The sequence below is a fragment of the Arvicanthis niloticus genome, chromosome 21 (assembly GCF_011762505.2).
Source record: "Arvicanthis niloticus isolate mArvNil1 chromosome 21, mArvNil1.pat.X, whole genome shotgun sequence".
Lineage (NCBI taxonomy): Eukaryota > Metazoa > Chordata > Mammalia > Rodentia > Muridae > Arvicanthis > Arvicanthis niloticus.
Window position 1 is genome coordinate 552,346 of NC_047678.1, and position 21,117 is coordinate 573,462.

Genomic DNA, 21,117 nt, shown 5'->3' on the forward strand with positions numbered 1-21,117 from the left:
CCAAAAGCTGTCACTCCTGTTATACCTGGAAGCCTCTATAACAGAGATTTTCAGTCCTATTATACCCGGAAGCCTCTGTAACAGAGATTTTCACTCCTATTATACCCGGAAGCCTCTGTAACAGAGATTTTCACTCCTATTATACCCGGAAGCCTCTATAACAGAGATTTTGTGTTGCCTTCTTGGGATCTAAAAGTAAAATTTGTAGAAATATTAGTGCTTTGAGTTTGTATATGATATTATGGTGGAAGCCCAGGTCATTTAAACAGATGATTTATTTACATGAATGTCTAAGTAAATAGTCAATATCTATATAGATATTTACATGACATTTTAAATTATAAGATCCGTTGAGTCAAATGCACTCAGCCACAAATCATATTTCTGTGTCCCAAATATAAACCACACACAAATAATAAATAAGTCTAGAATCACAAGGAATACAAGACAGTAGTTGTTTATCATTTGGGAAAATCCTAAGTGTTGTAGAGCTTCATGCCACAAAGTGCTCCTACTACCATTCAGCCACTGTCAAAATCTAAAATGTTCAGTCTACAAGTGTCTACATAAACCTGGCAGACACGTCCATTCTCTTGACATTGTGAGGTGGTCTTGTCATCTACAAAGTTCATAGTTGAGAAGTGTGAAATCAAATTTCAAAAAAAAAAATTAAGCTTCTGACCCCCACCCCCATGCTTAATTAAGCCATGTTCATGCTGTCTTTGTTGTATGTGGCTCACAGAGGCATGGGTTGGAGGCACAGGACATGCTTACTAGAGACCACTGACCTAAAGTAACCAGGCTTATTTCAGGAAGCAGAGGAGGCATTCTGAGCTGGCCACTCTGAGAGCTGGCCACTCACTAAAGTGAGTCTCAGGGACTGTTGGATTGGAAACTTTTGAAGCAAATTATGAGTCAATGCAATGTAACAGAATGTCAGCTTGTTTTGGTATCAGAGAAAATAGGTTATGGCTCCTGCACTTATAGTAGTTACAGAAATTTCTGAACATCATTTTTAAAAAATAAAATAGGAACTCAGCACCCTTATGGGGGTATAATGATTGTACAAATAACTAGGAAGTGCTTGGTTACTACTAGGTCCTTAATATAGTACACTAATTACTGTGTTAAGTAACAGCTTTCCACCATTCACTCGGTGCAAGCTGTTAATAGGGGATGGTTGATAGGCACGTGGGCACCTCTAGGAGTTCCAGGCTGTAAAGGTTCTGTGGATATTGCTCTGGTATATAACGTGAAACATTTTTATCTGAATCAAAACATGTCGTCATTGTGTTCTCTCTAGCTGCAGGCCTTCCAACCATTTTTCATTTCCCTGAATCTTCCCTACTCTATTATCAGAGGTGAAGAGTTTGCTTTGGAAGTATCCGTAGTCAATTATTTGAAAGATACCACTAAGGTAATGTGTTCAAGGTTTTGTTGATTACTTATACTTGGGAACAAAATACAAGAATTGGTTGGAGTATGCATAGTACTTGAGCATCAGGGGCTCCAAGCATTTTTTTTTTTTTTTTTTTTTACTTACATGTATTTTACTGGTTTTATCCTTTTAACCTGGTAATTTAAAAATTTAAGAAATTTTTAATTTATTTGAAAATTTTACACCCACATATAATATAGTCTAGTTGAATTCACTTTATCCTTTCTTACCCCCCTTCTTCTCTCCCAAGGGGTTCCTCCTCCCACTTCCATGTCTTTTTCTCTTAATTTTATACTGTGGTCCACTTGCCTTTAACCAGGGCCACCCACATGAACATGTGTGTGGAGCTATTCACCGAAGTATAGACAGCTTTCTAGTGCCTACACCACTGAAGGCAATGACTTGCCCTTTCAGTCATCAGAACTTACAATAGCTCCTCAAGGATGGCTGGACCCTGTGGATGCTGTCCCCAGCCATAAGTCAATGGGCTACGTCTTGGGATTAACCTCTGTTCATTGCTTTAACTGAAGCAGGGAACAGCAGTATTCTATGGATACAAACGTACATAGAGTGGGCCTTAGAGCTAATCAGAAAGCACTTGGTTACTGCCATAACCGTTGCTCTGCTATTGTATCAAGTGAGCATTTCTTGCCTGACAGATTGGGACTGTAGTATGCAAGATCCACATATGGGTAAGGCCATTGATAATTTTTCTCCCTGTGTTGCCTACATAGCAGCTTTGGCATAAGGAGAGCTAGCCAACAAGAAGGAAGCTCCTGGCTCAGGTGTAGCATTATTTGTCTTTATAGTATAACTAAAGTGTATGTTATCTTCAGCACTGGGGTCTAGGCAACCAAGACAATGGCAATGACCAGTAGTTTTTCTGGGGTCCTTTGGAGTCTCCATGACTAACAACTCATAGGGAGGAAGCACACGTCTGACACTCCTCTAAGGATTTTGTATAATGCTGGGAGATTGAAAGTATATATACTTTGTTAGTGATTTCTTCTGCTTATTTATGTCTGGGTATATCATTAGAATGTCTGCATATTCTCTTAGTTTCCCAGAACAGATCCTTCTGTTTAGCCAGGGAACTTCCTTTTGGCCTTGGGGACGTGACTTTCTCTCTCTTGCCGCCTGCATTTCTTCCTGGTTGTCCATACCTAGAATGTATTTTTTCTTCTCATTACCATTATGTACCTACTGCAGTTGGTAAGAATTTATTCTCTTTGAGTCAGGTTGCAGCTAGGATTCCATTCCTGAGGAGCTCACCCACATAAAAAATTATGTTTGTAGTCTCCATGGTTATTCAGAACATTATGTTTTCAGGAAATTATTTTATGAGTCATGTCCCGTGTCTCCTTAGGCAGTCAGTGTGCTGCAAGGCAAGGACAGTGACTTAAGGTTTAGTTGCATTGGCCCAATGGTTTCATTTTCAGCCCTTGGCATATGATGATAAGTCTACTGTATGAAATGCCATAGTTTCTTAAGTGTGTACATCTCATAGTAAATCAGAATGTTTACTTACTACTTTTTGGTGTTGTAGACTGAATACATTTAAGCCAACTACTGAGCTATCCTCCCAGATCCAGCATTTTGTTTTTTAACTGTGCTTTTTAAAGTGGTCAGAATTTTTTGGTAAAATGAGCAGAAGATCCAATCAAAAAGCCTAATCTCCAGTTTGCCCCTCACTAGCATATAACTTAATAACATGATTGTAATTTCCTTATCTATTTTAAAACAATCATCATTATTATTATATAAACAAATTATTGTGACAAATAAGAATATAAATTGGAAAATACTTTGTAAAAAGTAAGGCCCACGCTGGGTGTGGTGGGACACACCTATAATTTCAGTTCTTGGGAGGCAGAGTCAGGAGAATTGTTTTAAGTTTGAGTATAGCCTGAACTATATAATGAGTTCCAGGCTAACTAGGCTCACAATGTTAGACTCTTAAACCAGTGGTTCTCAACTTTCCTAATGCTGTGGCCCCTTCATACAGTTCCTCATGTTGTGGCGACACCCCCTCCCCCAACCATACAATCATTCTCATTGCTGTTTCATACGTGTAACGGTGCTGCTGCTATGAATTGTAATGTAAATATCAGATGTCCAATATTAGTTGACCCCTGTGAAAGGGTCATTCGATTCTCAAAGGATTTGTGACCCACAGGTTGAGGACTGCTGCTCTAAACCCTCCCTCACCTCTGGACATAGTGGTTTACATCTTTAACCCCAGAACTTGGGGGCAGAGGCAGAGGCAGAGGCAGAAGGCAGAAGGCAAGCTGCCTTCTCTGTGAGTTCAAAGCTAGTCTGATCTTCATAGCAAGTTTCAGGTCAGCCAGGCCTACACAATGAGACCCTGTCTCAAAAACAAATCAAATCAAAACAAAACAAAACAAAAGAAAACAAAACACCCCTCAAGCCTGGAAGAATTCTCCTCAAGGGGAGAAGAAAATAAGTTTTTAAATAAGATATGCATTAGTACTAAATTAGTAACCACAGTTTTCATTGAATAATTTTTTCCGAGAGTCTCAGGAGATAAAATAGTATTTTAATCTGTCTCATGCTTCTTTAATAGAACTTGTGTCTCTTAAGATGACACAATTAAGTCAGGAGATGCTGGAACTAATATTTGAAGTGGACTTTCTGTGTAGTTCCACCACTCAAGTGGCTTTGTGTAGCCAGAGAAGTTAACAAAAGGACCAGAAATGAAGCCAGAAATGCCTTTCCCCAGATATATTTTGAGGTAGAAGAGGCATGCACATAATAAATCCAGTTTTTTTTTCTGATTGCCTTTCCATTTTCCCCACATGACCAAGTCTTTGTCCCGTTTTCCTCTGGTTTTGAGTCTCATACTTGTAATATAATAGTGACAGATGACTCTTTACAGGAGAGCATTCTTTCTTTCTTTTTTTTTTTTTTATACAAAATTTTGGGTTTTACTTTTTCTTTCTTCCCAGGTTGTGGTACTCATTGAGGAAAGTGACAGCTTTGATATTTTAATGTCTCCAAATGACATCAATAACACCATATACCGGAAGACTGCTCTAGTTCCCAGAGAGAACGGAGTCACTCTTGTTTTCCCCATCAAACCTAAGCACTTGGGAGAGATTCCCATCACAGTGACAGCTGCCTCACCCACGGCCTCTGATGCTGTCACTGGGACGATTGTGGTAAAGGTAAGTATTTGGGGTTTAGATGGATACAGTAAAAACTTAACATGGAATTGAAAAGCAAACAGGAGATGGTGTTTCTGTGTCAAATTTCTGATAACCCTAAAATGTCTTCTCCTGGTAATGTCTAGTTGTTTTCTTATCTATCTGTAAAACATGTAACATACATGTGTTATAAAAAATGCTGTCATGTTCCTTTTTAAATTTGAGTAGAAGCAAATTTAGGAATGTCAGTTATTGCTAAATAGTCATTTACAGCTATAAACTGTGTTATACTGAGATCCTATTGGATCATAGGTTGATAAGGTAGGCATTTTGGAATTCCTCAAAGTATGTTTTTGCAGACTCTTGTTTTGAGAAGACATTGTGCATAAAAACACAGTCCAGCACAGTGATGACTGCTCTTATTCTGAGGTGTGATTGCCTTGGGTTTAAATCTCTGTCCAGTTAAAAATGATTTCAGTTAAGATGTTAGGTGACTCTGTTTGGATACAAACAGATTAATCTGCTCCCTGAGGCTTTTCTTCGTCACATTTTTCACCCCTCCCCCCTGTCATTTTCATTTCCATTCCAGTTCCATGAAATGCTTTCTCAATTTAACTAGAAAGCAAGTGCTTAACATGTTGGAGGTCAGAATCAGGAAACAGTAGGTAGGTGTGCACTGTGCAGCTCTGCCCACGGTACACTGGATCTTTGTCTTTAGATCTGCACACTGTTTTCTGTTAACAGATAAGCAGATGCCATGCTGTGTTTTTTCTCCTACAGCCTGAAGGGATAAAAAAGTCATATTCACAGTCTGTCTTACTGGATCTGTCTGACAACAACATAGACACTAACCAGGAATCTTTGAGTTTCTCGTTTCCTCCCAATACGGTTGTTGGCAGTGAAAGAGTTCAGATCACAGCAATTGGTAAGAATAGTGTGTGACATACTGGCTGATTTGCATTGATAATTTATTTTTCCATCTATTTATAACTATATTGTCTTACTTAACCCCAATGGGAAAAGACTGTGGAAGGTTTTAGTTGGTGTCAACTGCTGTAACTTAAATCAGTGCTTTTCAACACACAGCATGCGTATGTGGGTGGGCTGTATTGCTTAACAAGAAGTTCTGGGTGGGTCTGAGCTTGTTCCCCTTTTTTTCCTCCCTCCCTCCTTTCTTTCCCTCCTTCCTCTCTCCTTCAATCTTTCCCAATCTTTCTCCCTTCTTCCCAAGGTGAAACACATTGCTTTGTGCGTGCTAGGCAAGTACTCTACCCATGACCTATATCACTGGCTCTTTGTTTCATGATATAAAGTCTTGGTATGTAGCCTAGGCTGGCCTCGAAATCCAGATTCATATGCCTCAGCTTCTTTGCTGGGACTATAGGCATGCATTAACATACCTGGCTGGAAGCTTTCAGTTTCTGATGGTGTTGCTTCTCATGTACATACACTCATGTACAGACACAAGGCCACACCTACTGTAGCAAGAGGGAAGAGTGTCTTCCAGAGAAGAGCTCCTGGACCCTGTGCCTCTTAGCCACTGCTGAGGTTCCTAATCTTACATAACATGTTTAAAAACAAAAATATTTGTTTTTTTTTTCTCTAAACCTACTAAACTAGAATTTCTTAGACTATGGTCAGGGCAAGTGTAGTTTGAAAACTTTCCATCAGTGAGTCCAGTAAGCAAGGCTTGAGAACCCTTGCCTAGAATAGTTTTCTGTACAAGATTCTAGCAGCCTTTACTGTAGGAATGTCAGTTACTTCTAGGTACCTTCCAGTAACCTAAAATACATTTGAATTAAACATAGCCTTCCCCAATGCACCTGAGTCTCCTTCTGAAGAATTAAATGTCCTGACATTTGTTTGATTCTCTGATCTAAAAAAACACTTAGTTTATACCCTATCCCTATTTAGGCAGAAGCATCCTGCTTATTGTGCACTCCACAAGCTAAGATCTATGGTATTGCTCTTGTTTTGATTAAGTTTCTACTCTGTCCCACTGGCTTCTATGATAGACGCCTATACTGAGCTGAGTCTGCCTGCCCCCAGCAGGTAAGAGCAAGTGATGATTATCCACTGAACCAAATGTTTTGTGCTTGCAGGAGATATTCTTGGTTCTTCCATCTATGGCTTAGCCTCACTGATACAGATGCCTTATGGATGCGGTGAACAGAACATGATACATTTTGCTCCAAATATTTACATTTTGGATTATCTGACTAAACAGAAACAGCTGACAGTTAATTTAAAAGAAAAGGCCCTTTCATATATGAGGCAAGGTAAGCAGTGGAGGTATACTTTTATTTGTTAAAAACAAGTTTTCATTTGTTTATAGGTCATGGCCTTCCTAGGTCATGTTTTCAAATAGATGGAGGTTGTGTTTATGAATGATTTGTGGGACTACTTGGTACTGATGTTCTGAAGGTCAGGCAGTGGGAAGGTGTCACTTGTCTTCAAGTAGCCAACTATTGCTTAACTGCTGCTAATTTAAAACTCTTTTATAAAATAAAATGAATGACTGATCGTTTGTGAACATTTGTTCACTATTTTTTTCTTGAGATGGAGTCTTAGGTGGTTCAGGTTAGCTTTGTGGTAGAACAGTGTGTATGGCCTGGATGCTTGCATCTCTGACGTGACTGTCTGAGCTACATGACCTGCTCAGCTATGGCTGTGACCTGCCCACGGCGAAGTTAGCATGGGCCAAGTGCTGCTTATGTGGCAGGCACTGCTGTAAAAGCCTAGTAGCTCAGGGAAGCTGGGACACAGGAAAGCTAAGTAGCTTTTCCAGGGCTATAAATGGTGAGCTAGTGGCTAGCCTGGGATTTGAATCAACCATTCATTGTGTTCAGAGTCCTTGCCTCCAGCATCTACGGCCAGAGAAGTTGAAGATTGGTGGACCATTTCTAATAATAATCAAATGCAAAATTCCAAGTTCATAAAATACTACAAAAGCCAGCCCCAAATAACAGTCTCATCTTGCTTTTGTGTGCATGGTTTATATGATGTATACTATACAGGAAATTCATGAAGATGGGAAGGATTTATATATGAAATGACTGGGAAACACTCAGCACAATCTGGGAAAGTATAGTTCAATGTTTTCTTGTGTGTGTGTGTGTGTGTGTTTGTATGTGGTTTCTTTTCTCCTTCCCTTCCTCCTCCTCCTCTTCTTCCCCTTCCTCCTTTTTCTTCCTCCTGTTCCTCCCCTTCCTCCTCCTCTTCTTCCCGTTTCTCCTCCTCTTTCTCTTCCTCTCCTTCCTTCTCCTCTTCTTCCTCCTCCTCTTCCTCCCCTTTCCCCCTCCTTCTTTAGAGATGAATAGGTTAAATGCACAGAGAGGCACAGCCATCATGCCCACTTTTCATAAATTGCCAAGCCCAAGTAATAACACTATTTTGATATGAACCTTCCTTTTAGTGTCTCTCATTACAGAAAATTGTTTATCTCAAGCTGTGTGATAACAGAAAGGGCAGCTAATCTTATGGAAAAGCTTCACATGTTTTCTTAATTCTCACAGAAACCGTAGGTGGGAGTCACACTACTATCTCCGTATCCTAGGTGAGGAAACTGAGGCTCAGGACGAGTGAATAAGCTGTGGAAACCTCAGGAAATGGATGGCAGAGTTCACGCACCCTGAGGGTTGTCTATAGTATTCTTGCATTTTCAGAAAGAAGCAATGATTGATAGATGAGGACCCAGAGCTGGACCAAGATATTGAGTACATCACTGTCTCAGTGGGGGCTCTGATGAAGCAGTTGAGGAGAAACACAGGGTACTGTTGAGGAAAGAGACAGTAAAGGTTAGACCCTGCACAGTTAAATCTCCCAATGTGAGCTGTAAGGTGTCAGTCCAGGTGGTGCAAAGTGGGAGCTGAGGGTTATACATGGAGCAAGGCAGGAGAGACAAGGAGCAAGGCAAGGAGAGGGCACCAGAGTTTGGGATTTAGATGGAGTGCAGCCAGAGCTGTCATGTGAAGGTGGAGAGGATCTACTTTTCCTTCCATGAGGAGCACACACGATGCTGACATTCTGGCAGACTCTCCAACCCAGGAGCTGATAAGCTGCCCCTCCCCAAACCTCAAAAGTTCTTAGAGACCTACGTGTTCTACTTTTTATATAGAGATACTGATTTAAATTACTATTCTATTAACATATGTTTATAGATAATTTGTGTTTTAAGTGTATATACACAGGAACTGTTATTTTTTGACATTTCTGTTATGATTAAATTTAAGAAAAGGGTTGCCTATGATAAAGTATGGCATGGTGATCTTGTTTAACAGTCATTGTAGAAGATGAATAAAAGATACAGGAGACTGTTAAAATTTAACTTTGGACTTTTTGAAAACAAGACTCCACTTTGTCTTGCGATTTATTAGCTTGCCTGGTTTTGTATGGAAAGTACATTCATATTAGGCTGACATTTTGTAATTTAATATGCATTCATTATCATGTTTTAATAAAGCACAATAGCTCATAAAATGTCATATAGTGCATTTATTACATATGCTTTAAGAACTGTAATTTTTGCTGATCAAATATTTTGAACTCTATTACATTTTAATTAATTTTTATTATATGCATATGAATGTTTTGGTTGATGTGTACCTGATGCCTGGAGAGGCCAGAGAGGATGCCAGATCCCCTGGGACTGGAGTTACAGATGGTGGTAACCTACCAAATGTGTCCTGGGAACCAAACCTCTTTCCTCTGCAAAAGCATCAAGTGCTCTTTATTGTGGCACCATTGCTCCAGCTCCTTAAATTCTATTTTGAATGGCTCGAGCTACCTGAAGAACTAACTCATTCCTGGGAGGTGACTTGGCTTGTCCTATGAAACTTTGCTCAGAGTTACTAGAGCTCAAGCCCCAGCTCTGGCTCTTTTCTAAGTGCAGCTCTGGCCCCTACACGTCAGCTCTGTTGTTGTCAAATCAGTTTTTCAAAGCCAGCTAGAGATGGGTTCTGTTTTTGCCTAACAAGAGCCAGGCACTGGGTTAGATCCCCATTCTGGAAACAACAAGATTCCAAGTGGCCCTCAGGGGCTCTCTCTCTCCTGATGCTTCTTAGTTGCTAGAAGGGTACACTGACCGGAGGCAGAGAAAGCTTAGGTCTCCAAGCACCAAGTAGCCTTCCAAGTGTGCAGCATGGTGAACTTAATAAAGGTGGCACAGGAGAAAGGAAAGCACAGTGGTTAAGACACCAGCCATGGGCCCTATCTTGGGTTTCTTTCCTCAGCCTCTGAGTGCCTCAGTTTCCCAAATAATAAATGTACTTACATGGTGTTGAGACACTAGGAGCTAGACTCCCTGTAAAGGTGGTGAATTTCCAGGTTGGCCAACTCCTTCCTCACTCTCCTGACTTGATGCTTGCTCTGGGCCAATCATCTATCTTACCTTTCTTCTAACTGACCAACCCTAAACGGAGAGGAAAATAAGCTTTAAAACCTCCACCCCACGAGAAGAGACTAGATCTTTCAGTCTCCCGAGTGGCCTGTCTGTTCTGCACACATTCTCTGTGTACCTGCTGCATGTGTGTTTCCCCACCTCCAGAAAACATCTTTCTTTAACTTTTGACTCTGTCTGTGGTGCTTGAGATTTCTCTGCTGCTACCTGTTACACTCCGGCTCTCTCCCACCCCCCTTTTAATTCTAACTGGCAGAGGGAAGGAACCCAATCAAGAGCCCCCAGGTATTTGTGTCAGCTTTCTTCTTAAGATTATCTCATTTGTATCGCTCCATTTATGTTCTTCATTTAACATTATTTAGACATACCTGATCATCGTCAGTATTAGTACTTGGATGGTGCTATCCTGCGTCTAATTCCTTCTGTGTTGTATCACCACACGGGCACCTCAGAGCTGAGTGCGTGGATGGTGCTCCATATCAACTTTTTGGGCTCTTAAGTCCATCCTTTTAGTATTGGTGTCAGATCCAGGAGAGTTCTAAAGTTCTTCCACAGTTCAGTGATCAGTGCTTCAGGCTGGCCCAACAGCTTCCATCTGAAGGAGACAGTCAGTGTTTCCTGATACCACTCTGCAGGATGACATCAGAGTCTCGCTTTAGAGATTGTCTTTTCTAAGACTTGCAAATATTATGGAGTTGTTCTTATTTTTTACAACATTAATGAAGATTTCATGTGATTTGTGATTACTTAAATATCACTTAGGAATAACACATTGTCTTACTTAAGTTTTGGTGGCCCAGGGGTCCTGTAACCAACAGCTACATCACTGAATGAAACATTTTGCTATCAAGAAAGAACTGTAAAAAGAAACCATTTCTGACATGGACTGGAAATCCTGAGCCTGTTAATTGAAACATTAAGCCGCTTGTTTTCTTCAGATATTTAGATTTGCTTTGAAGTTACATTTTATTTATTTTTATTTTGTGTATGTGGGTCTTTAGGTGTGGGAACATGTGGGTGTAGAGGTCAGAGGACAACTTTTGGGACTTGATTCTCTTGTTTCCCATGTGGGAATCAAACTCAGGTCTTCAGGCTTGGCAGCAAGGGCCTTTATCTGTTGAATTCGATCAGTGAGCCTTTTCTTCAGATATTTAAATTACAACATCTGCAGTTTGCATTACAGGCGAGAGTCTTGAAATCAATGTTTTTGTCTGTTAAAATACTGTCTTTTCTCAGAACGGGACCCTGAGTGTGGCACACACAGGGCAAGCACTCTCCGGCTGAGCTACACCCCAGCCCTGGGCTGTTCTTTTTTTGTTTCTGTAGGCAGTGCGTTCAGCTTTAGTTTGCTAAGTTGTGACTACTTTCATGGTTAGTCCAGAGAAAACTCATGCTCCATCAAGATTTGCTTCTTATCTGGCCTGCTGTATGCAGTAGTTTATAGGTTGTGATCTCAGCAGCTTCGTGACTTCCGTAGTTTAATTTTCAGAGCTATCTGATGAATCTGATTATATTATTCTTTGCCATACAAAAAGAGGTGTTTGTAAACATAGATCTTGTAAGGGATACTCTTATTTCTTTGTAAACTTTTGGAGAAAACCAAGCTTTTGACTTGCCCATCTATTGTGCTGAAAAATCTCCAACTCAGATAACTACCATGGAATGAAGATTGCTATACTAACAATAAACATTATAGCCACATCATCGGCATCTTTTTCTGCTAATAAAGTGGGAATTAGGCCTGACATAGCGTGTATGGCCAGCACAGGATGAGGAAGGGAGTGTCAGAGGAGATTGCTGCAGAGAGTCAAAGCAGCTCTTCTCCCTGGCTTCTCTTCTTTCCTTCGCTTTTCCGTGGGAGCAGAGCTAGAGGTCTGGGATCTGGTTTACTGAGCCACTCTACAACTGAAAATGGTCCAACTCTTGTTTCCTCTGAACTGGCTGCCCTTAGTGGGGGACTGAGGCTAGTTTTTGACTCTGATGCAGGGAATGTTGGAGGATTCCCACCTGGGTGGTGATTTCTATAAATTCTGATTTCATGCCTTGATCTCAGCTCTGACCCATTTTATGTTATCTTATCAAAAGGTTAATAATGACATCACATCTCAGGGTTATTAGACTCACCCAAGTTAATACTTGTAAGGGGCTTCTCACAGTTCTTTGTACAGTATGAATACAAAATAAAGATTTGCTATTTAATTCTCCAACAGCAATATTTTAGGCATAAGCATGATGATGATAAACTAATGTTCCAATCTTAAAATTAAGAAAACAATTGCTTTTACTATAAATATGTTTATATTCCTTTTATTATCAGTCTCTTTTATTATATTACTGTGAAACATGCTGTCTTATTCCTTAGTCCATATGCTCAGATGCAAACTTTGTAGTAGAAAATCCTAAGGAGAGAAGCTCCGAATTTCATAGGGGAGGTAGACTGTTCAGTGATGGCTATGGGCTTGCCGTACAGTTTCTAATACTGGACTTTGAACTCTGCATGGTTTTGCAAATGTGAACCAACTTCCCTTTAAATAATTTATTTGCAAGTATAAGAAGCCTCTGCTTTTGTTAAAGCAGGTGCATTAAAACCTTCCAGTTTACTTTCTTTGTGTGTATTTTTGTGTATGTACGCTATATATGCGAACATGTACACACAATCACATCCAGAGGCTGATATCACGTGTCTTTCTAAGTCATATCTCCACCTTATTGTCTTTTGAGACTGGGTGTCTTACTGAGCCTGGAGTTCATTGATTGGCCCGCAAATTCCAGATATTCTCCAGTGTCTGCATCCTCACTTCTGAGGTTACAGGTGCATTCCTTTTGGGGTAGGTGATAGAGACTTGAACTCAGGTCCTCATGTTTGTGTGGTGAGCACTTTATGAGTGAGTCATCTCCAAAGCATCCTAAGTTACTTCATTACTACCATGGCGTGTGTGTGTGTGTGTGTGTGTGTGTGTGTGTGTGTGTGTAAACATGAAATATGGAATTGGTGTGGAAGAAGACCAGCTGGTTTTATCATTTGCCTCAGGTGTCTATGATCAAGCCATTTAAAAGACATTATCTTGGATTGCATGTAATTTTCCCACTCTGTTACCAGCCTAAGGACAGAAATCAGCTGTACTCTGTTTGGCCTTAAGCTTTAGTTATGATAGTGTTTTCCCTAGACCACAGACAATCTTAGTTAGCTAAGCATGGAGACCCTTTGATGAACACTAGAGGTCAGTGAAGCTCAGCCTTGTCTTTGCTTGCTTCTGGATGACCCAAAGGGTCTTGGGCATCACTCCTCATTTCCCCTCTCTGCCAATGGTCCCAGCATGAAACCATAGCAAGTGGATTGATTATGTATGGATTTATGTATCTTTAGGTTACCAAAGGGAGCTTCTGTACCAGAGGGAAGATGGCTCCTTCAGTGCTTTCGGGGACAGTGACTCTTCTGGGAGCACTTGGTAAGTGGGGTTTCTTTTTTTCTGATTAAACAATTCTGTATCACAGATCTGGTGTTTATTAGGCCACAGTAGCCATGGGACTGACGGACATGCCTATTTGTGTGGATATTGCAACCACTTGATATAAAGCATACCTTTAAAAGAGGTCATTAAAAAGTGACTGTAAAGCATTTGCAAGTCAAGCGACTTCTGTTTAGAATAGGAAAAAATACTTTGTTTTGTCTGAGAAGCTGCAACAAGAATTCTTTAAAATGATGGTACAGATGACAAGAAAAGATGCCGTTGTGACATTTTTCTTGTTACATCTGACTTATTAGTGCGAGAGCGTTGTTTAAATGGCTTGTGCGGTTTCCTTAAGATCATACTTCTTGAAAAATAAAGACTGTTGTAATGAGCCCACAGCATGTCCTCCTGCCTCCAATCCTTGTGGATCATTTGGGACAATTACCCGGCTCCCTCCCTGCTCTGTCTATCATGGCCAACTTTAAGGTGTTGGGGGAGGTCTTCTCTGTCTACCTACAGTGGAGCGACCTAGTATGTTCCCGTTAAGCTTTGAGGAGACATAGTGCTTTGGCATTTTTCTTGTTCAGATGCCAATCTGTAACTAAGAGCCCTTATTCTTTCACTTGGCATTCTTTGCTTGTTACTGTTCTTGCTGGGCATAGTGGCTCAAGCTTGTAACTCCAGCACTTTGGATATGTATAGGTGGGAGGACTGAGGCCAGCTTGGGCCACAGACTGAGACCCTGTCTCTCCTCTATACCTCTCCCCACAAACACAAATGTTTTGTATCATGATTCTGTGAAGTGTCAACAAGTATGAGAAATACTATACATTTTTTATGAGGGGTTTCTGTTGTCTAATCTCTCTTCCTTCCTGCTTTCCACTTTTGTACCTACCTATTCTTCCTTCTTTCCTTCACCTCACATATTTGTCTGTCTCTCTGTCTGTCTCTCTATCATCTATCTATCTATCATCTATCTATCTATCTATCTATCTATATCTTTATGTCTCTATATAATCTATATATCTGCTCTCTTGTCTCCTCCTTCATATCCCTTCTTTATACTCTCTCTCTTTTTAAAAATTTCTTTTCTTTCTCTCTCTAAAAATTATTCCTAGGGTTGGGGAGATGGTACACTTAGTACAGTGCCTGTCACACAAGCATGAGAACAGAGTTTGGATTCTGGAATCCATGTGAAAAGCTGAGCATGGTGACATGTGCCTATCAACCCAGGCTCACCATGGGAGGGGTTAGGTGGTGTGTGTGGAGACAAGCAGGTCCCTGAAGCTCATTGGCCATCCAGTTTGGTATGGTTGGTAAACTTCAGGTTCAGTGAGATACCCTGTCTCAAAAAACAAAGGTAGGAGAGAATGAGGAAAGACATGAGGAGACACAGTGTTCACCTTGGGCTTCTACACAGGCACACATATGCATACCTCAAACCATTTACATAGATGCCAACATATGTACATACACACAGACACACAGACAGACACACACACAGACAGACAGGCACACACAGACAGACAGACACACACACACAGACACACAGACAGACAGACAGACACAGACAGACACACAGATAGATAGACAGACTGACACACACACACACACACAGTCTGGGAGGTTTGTTTCTTAGTTTACAGTTTTACAGGACTGAAAACTACCCACATCTCTCAAAAAAAGTCCTGAACTTTGCTTGTGAACTTTGAATGCTTATCTAATGCTTTGATCTGAGCATGGTGAGGTGTTTTTGGTGTAAGCCTGGAGAAGTCAAGAGGTGTGCCCCATTTGGTAATTTAACCACCATGGGAGGTTGGATTCTCAACCTGTAAAATACTGGTATGAGATTATTTCTAAATAATCAGCAGATAATTCTTAAATGAATTTTCAAATGTGACATTCTGTGAATTGATCTGAAATTTCTTAGTCATGCCCAAATAAGAACCAGGTCCACCAGCTAAGACACCTTTTTTTATATTGTCTCTTTGCTGTCTTTCTTTTTGTTTTATATCTGGTGAATTTTCTGAATTTGTCTTTTGTGTCGCATGCTCAGTGTGAGCTCAGGACTTAAATGTATCTTATGTGCTTTCCCCTTTCTTCTCCAAGGCTGTCAGCATTTGTTTTAAAATGCTTTCTGGAAGCTGATTACTATATAGATATTGATCAGGATGTGTTACACAGAACATATACTTGGCTCAAAGCACATAAGAAATTCAATGGTGAATTTTGGGAGCCAGGAAGAGTGATTCACAGTGAACTTCAAGGTGGCAACAAGAGCCCTGTAACACTTACAGCCTATATTGTGACTTCTGTCCTGGGATACAAAAAGTATCAGGTATTATTTTTTTCTTCTTTCACAAATTGAAATCAAGCGGCTCTTGCTGAGTCAAATATGTGTCTGGAAATGGTAAGTACTTTGTAATTTTACATTGCATTTGGATAGCCGTGTGCTATTTGGGCACACATTCTAGAATTTGGAGAAAAATACTAACCCATTCTTAGGAGACGCTGAAAGGCTTTGTAATAATATATGCATTGTGTTTGTTATTAGAACAGAGGTCAGGAATGTTTCATTGTTAGGAGAAAGCACTTTAGAATTTGGAAATGTGTCCTAGCAAGTTGAAGTGATTTCTTTTTTTTCTTTTTTTTTCCCCATTGCTATGGATTGAGCCCAGGGCGTTGCTTATAGGAGACAAACATCCAGCTAAGCTATTTTGAAGGATTTTTTTTTGAGGGGTTTGTTTTTTAAGATCTTTAAATCTTTAGGGAGTAATTGCAGTGTCTGTTAATTTAATGAGAACGTCTTCCCTCTGACACCTGGCAGAAGGTGGGCCAGGCTGGGACAATGAAAGATGCTCTGCAGAGATGTAAGCTCTTTTTAAATTTGGTTATTTTATTTATTTACATTTCAAATGTTGTACCCCTTCCCAGTTTCTCCTCCACAAACTCCCATCCCATCCCATCCCCCTCCCCTGCTTCTATGAGGGAGCTCCCCCACCCAGCTCAGCCTCAGTGCCCTAGAACTTCCCTACCTGGGGCATTGAGCCTCCATAGGGCTCTCCTCCCTGTGGGAGGCCATCCTCTGCTACATATGCAGTTGGAGCCATGGCTCCCTCCATGTGTACTCTTTGGTTGGTGATTTAGTCTTTGGGAGCTGGGGGGGGGGGGTGGCCTCTGGTTGGTTGATATTGGTGTTCTTCCTACGGGGTTGCAAACCCCTTCGGCTCCTTCAGTCCTTTTCCTAACTCCTCCAATGGGGTCCCTGTGCTCAGTTCAATGGTTGGCTGGGAGCATCCATATCTGTATTTGTCAAACTCTGGCAGAGCCTCTCAGTGGACAGCTATACCAGGCTCCTGTCAGCAAGCCCTTCTTAGCATCCGTATTAGTGTCTGGGTTTGGTGTCTGCAGATGGGATGGATCCCCAGGTGGGGCAGTCTCTGGATGGCCTTTCCTTCAGTCTCTGCTCCACTCGTTGTCCCTGCATTTCCTTTTGACAGGAGCAATTCTGGGTTAATATTTTTGAGATGGGTGGGTGGCCCCATCCCTCAACTGGGGGCTGTGCCTATCCACTGGATATGGTCTCTATAGGTTCTCTCTCCCCTTTCGTGATCATCTTAATGTTGCTGTAGGGCTCTCTAGCTGTTTGATGTCTTATTGGTTATTGGACCCCCACTTCTCAATCTCAGCAGCCATTCCCTTCATTAAACTCTGACTATTTTCCCAGTTTTGTACTGGGCCTGTGCAAGGCAAACTTTTCTGAGCTTAGAGATTCAATTCCTAGGGTTCTGTACAAGAAGCATATTCCCGAAGCCATAATTTTCTTTTGCCATTTGGATTTATAATACTCAGCAGGATGATGAGATTGTAGAAGTTGTTTTATTTATTTATTTATTTATTTATTTACTCCTTTTAAAGAATAGTGTCTCCTTAGTTACAGCAAGAGAACAGTCCTATTATTTTCAGAACATATAGCAGATGTTTAAATGTCAGTGAACATTGTTGATCCCCATTGCCTATACTGAAGTCAGATATTTAACAGGCCTGGAATCATTCTTTGAGTGGATGCTTCCATGTACTTTTTATTTACATATGGGGAAATAGTAAAATATGCATGTTTTTCTTCCAAGCCTAATATCAATGTACAAGACTCTATCAAGTTTTTGGAATCTGAATTCAGCAGAGGAATTTCGGACAATTATACCTTAGCAATTGTAACCTATGCCCTGTCTACAGTGGGGAGTCCTAAAGCAGAGGAGGCTTTGAACATGCTGACTCAGCGATCGGAAAAGGAAGGTAATACCTGGGAGCCAGCTGAGGCTGATGAAATGTCGGGCTTCATAGAATAGATTGAAAAACGTTTGTATGCTAATTATGATTTTTATATCATTTGCATTGTTTGGATGAGATGAAAAATGCAAAGCAGAACAAGACCAGGGTGTGATCTGCATGTTAGATTGCTCCTTGCCATTCCAGCACTTGGACATTTTATCTATCTGTCTAACTACTATCTATCCATCCATCCATCCATCTATCCATCTCCCTTATATTTTGCCAGTATATATGTCTGTGCACAATGTGCATATAGTGCCCACAACTGCCAGTAGAGGGCAGTGTATTCCCTGGAACTGGAGTAACAGCTAGTTCTGAGTGGCCAGAAACCAGGTGGAGCTCCTACCACTGAGCCAATTCGCCAGCCTGACATCTTCTTTTAGATAGGTTCTCCTTTGAATGTCCCTTTGAGGTGGTTACTCTTTGAGTTTCTGGCCTGTGAAGTACAGATGTTACTCTTCGAAAAGTTCCTATAAAGTAGTCAGAGCTCAAAGTGTATCTTAGGGTGAATTGGTGTGCGTAAGTAATTTTAGAAAGTATTCACTGATTCAAAGTTCTGTTCAGTTCAGTTGCATGGGGCTGGAGAGCTGATACTTTCTGCCCTGTCACAAGGACTGGAGTTTGGATCTCAGTACCCAGGCAGCTCACAAAGGCATATAACCTCAGCTCTAAGGGAACCAGTGCCCTTTTCCTGGCTTCCATGGGGTGTATACACACACACACACACACACACACACACACACACACTCACACACAGTCACAGACATAAACACACACTCCCCCACACAGACACACATACCTTTTTATAGATAAACAGATACACATACTCACAGACACACAGATACTCACAGACACACACATAGACACACTACAGATTACATACTCACACACAGTCACACACACCTTCATAGAAACATACACACACACACACACACTCATAAACACACACACATACACATGTACTCACAGGCACATACACAAACACTCACACACACACACACAGACACACTCACAGTCACACATACCCCTTCAAAGACACACACACATACAGAAAAAGAGAGAGTGAGAGAGAGAGAGAGAGAGAGAGAGAGAGAGAGAAGAGAAGAGAAGAGAAGAGAAGAGAAGAGAAGAGAAGAGAAGAGTTCTCAGAAAGGACTGTAGAGACAGACACCAAGGTTAATAATTTAGGTCTGGTCCTCATTACTTGTCCCAGGATTGCAGAGTGAATGCTACTGCACAGACACTGATGTGCACCTGACATTTGTTCTGGGCTAGGCTGTGATTCCTGTCTCACATTCCATTGTGGTGTAATCACTATGTTGTAGACGAGAGCAAGCAGAGGCCTTTATGCAGGACGTCAAGCAGGCAGGCCAGAGCAGGATTATCTTAGAAAGGCTGTTGACCTGGCTGGGCTTGCTCAGTTGTTCTTGGGGCTTGGATTTTGAATTTATAACATAAGCTTTGAGAAAAAAACAGAAAAGGGGAGAGGTCTCACAGAACACGAGAGCTGGTTACCGATAGATTCCTGGAACAGGATTCTTTCCCAAGTGCCTGAAATTATTTGTGGAAGAAAAATTGTATATATATAGTGTGTATGTGTGTTTCCCATTTTTATTTATAACTGTTTAGTCTTGCTCCAAACATATGGTGTTTTCCTTGGGAGAATGTTTTAATCAAAATATTCTCAAATGCAGGCAACAAAGAAAGGATGAAAATTTATACACTGTAATAGTTTAAAATGTAACATGTTTATGTGTGCTTATATAGGCATATATATATATATGTATATGTGTATATATATGTGTGTATGTATATAACATCTGCTTTTTTGCTAGCCAAATAGAGCTTGAACTCATACAGAAATGTTTTGTGGTATAAAACGTACGCTCTTTGGCATTTGCTCAGTGTGGTTTACTTTTCTCACAGGAGACACACAGTTCTGGTTGTCATCAGGATCGGCACTCTCTGAGTCTTGGCAGGCACGCTCCGTGGATATTGAAATTGCTGCTTATGCACTGCTTGCGCACACGCTGCACCGTGTTTTTGAGGGAATCCCAATTATGAGGTGGCTCATCAGGCAAAGAAATAGTCTGGGAGGTTTTGTATCCACTCAGGTGAGAGATGATAGAGTTTGTTTCCCCGGGGGCGGGGGGATAATTTCTAATATCTATGAAGAGCATAGCTGCTTTTCATGTAGTCATAAAGCAGCTTAGATTACAAGTTCCATACATTAGATGAAGGGTTAAGATGTTAATTTTAATGCTTTTCTTACTTGAGCTTCATATCTGGTATGTAAAGAATATATTTGTTCTTCATCTTTATTAGCTATTTTGTGTCTGTGGTAACTGATCTAAGCATGTTGCTCAGGTCTGTATTTTAGTAGTTTGTTGAGTCTCTTACATACTCCCAGCAAGAGACCCACAGAGGACCGAGGCAGTCTTCTCTCAAGAAGGGTGAAAAACCTCCCAGCAGGTTCCCAAACATTGCCAAATTTTTTTTTTTTGAGATCTTGCTGTATACTTAAAAAAAAAAAAAAAAAAAAACCCAAACAAACCACAACTGTTTTTCTTTTCTCAACAGGATACTGTTGTGGCCTTGAAGGCGCTATCTGAATTTTCAGCCCTTGTGTATAAAGAAAATACAGATATCCAACTGACCGTCACAGGGCCCAGCGTACCGAAACCCATACGATTCGGGATTGACTCACAGAACCTCTTTCTTCTTCAAAAGGAAGAGGTGCAGACGGGGGTGGTCATTTAAAACCCTTCATAGATGGTTTTTTATTTTGGAATACTGCTTGAAATTTTTTTTAAAGTTAATTTTAATACACTTCAACAGAGAGTTCTTCCCGGAGCTCCATAGAAAGATGGAGACAGGCTGTCCTGCTTTTGGTTGGATTTTCTTTTCTTTGAGAGAAAGAAAGATGGGCAGAAGAGAAGATATGGACACATTCCTAGTGGGCAGGAGTGATATCTACTGAGTCTCAGCTTTGTATGGACATTGTGCTAGGTTAGAGTAGGGTGCTCCCACAGTTACGCCTCAGGCCAAGCATGCTGTCCACAATTTGACACAGGAGAAAACTGGCAGAGAAGCCATGTGTAGGATGGCAGAGCTGGAATTTAAACCTATTAACTCATATACTTACTCTTTTCAGCTATATCTCTTATTCTTTTAGAAGCAGTGAGGATTGGTAGTAGGATTATTGTTATATGTTAATTAATTAGTTGATTAATTAATTAAGTAATTCTTTTTTCAAGACAGGGTTTGTCTGTGTAGCTTTGGATGTCCTGGAGCTCACTTTGTATATTAGACTGGCCTTGAACTCACAGAGAT

At 40.8% G+C, this 21,117-nt stretch overlaps 1 protein-coding gene across 1 annotated transcript in view; it reads left to right on the forward strand.

The window, feature by feature from the left end:
- The window catches only part of Cd109 (CD109 molecule), a 93,023-nt gene that overhangs the window by 56,775 nt on the left and 15,131 nt on the right, over nucleotides 1-21,117 (forward strand). The window contains exons 19-27 of the mRNA XM_034484065.2: nucleotides 1,304-1,417; nucleotides 4,405-4,623; nucleotides 5,383-5,527; nucleotides 6,705-6,881; nucleotides 13,368-13,449; nucleotides 15,562-15,790; nucleotides 17,583-17,748; nucleotides 19,711-19,898; nucleotides 20,365-20,520. Of these exons, the coding sequence (XP_034339956.1) occupies nucleotides 1,304-1,417; nucleotides 4,405-4,623; nucleotides 5,383-5,527; nucleotides 6,705-6,881; nucleotides 13,368-13,449; nucleotides 15,562-15,790; nucleotides 17,583-17,748; nucleotides 19,711-19,898; nucleotides 20,365-20,520 (1,476 nt within the window). The remainder of the gene's footprint in view (nucleotides 1-1,303; nucleotides 1,418-4,404; nucleotides 4,624-5,382; nucleotides 5,528-6,704; nucleotides 6,882-13,367; nucleotides 13,450-15,561; nucleotides 15,791-17,582; nucleotides 17,749-19,710; nucleotides 19,899-20,364; nucleotides 20,521-21,117) is intronic.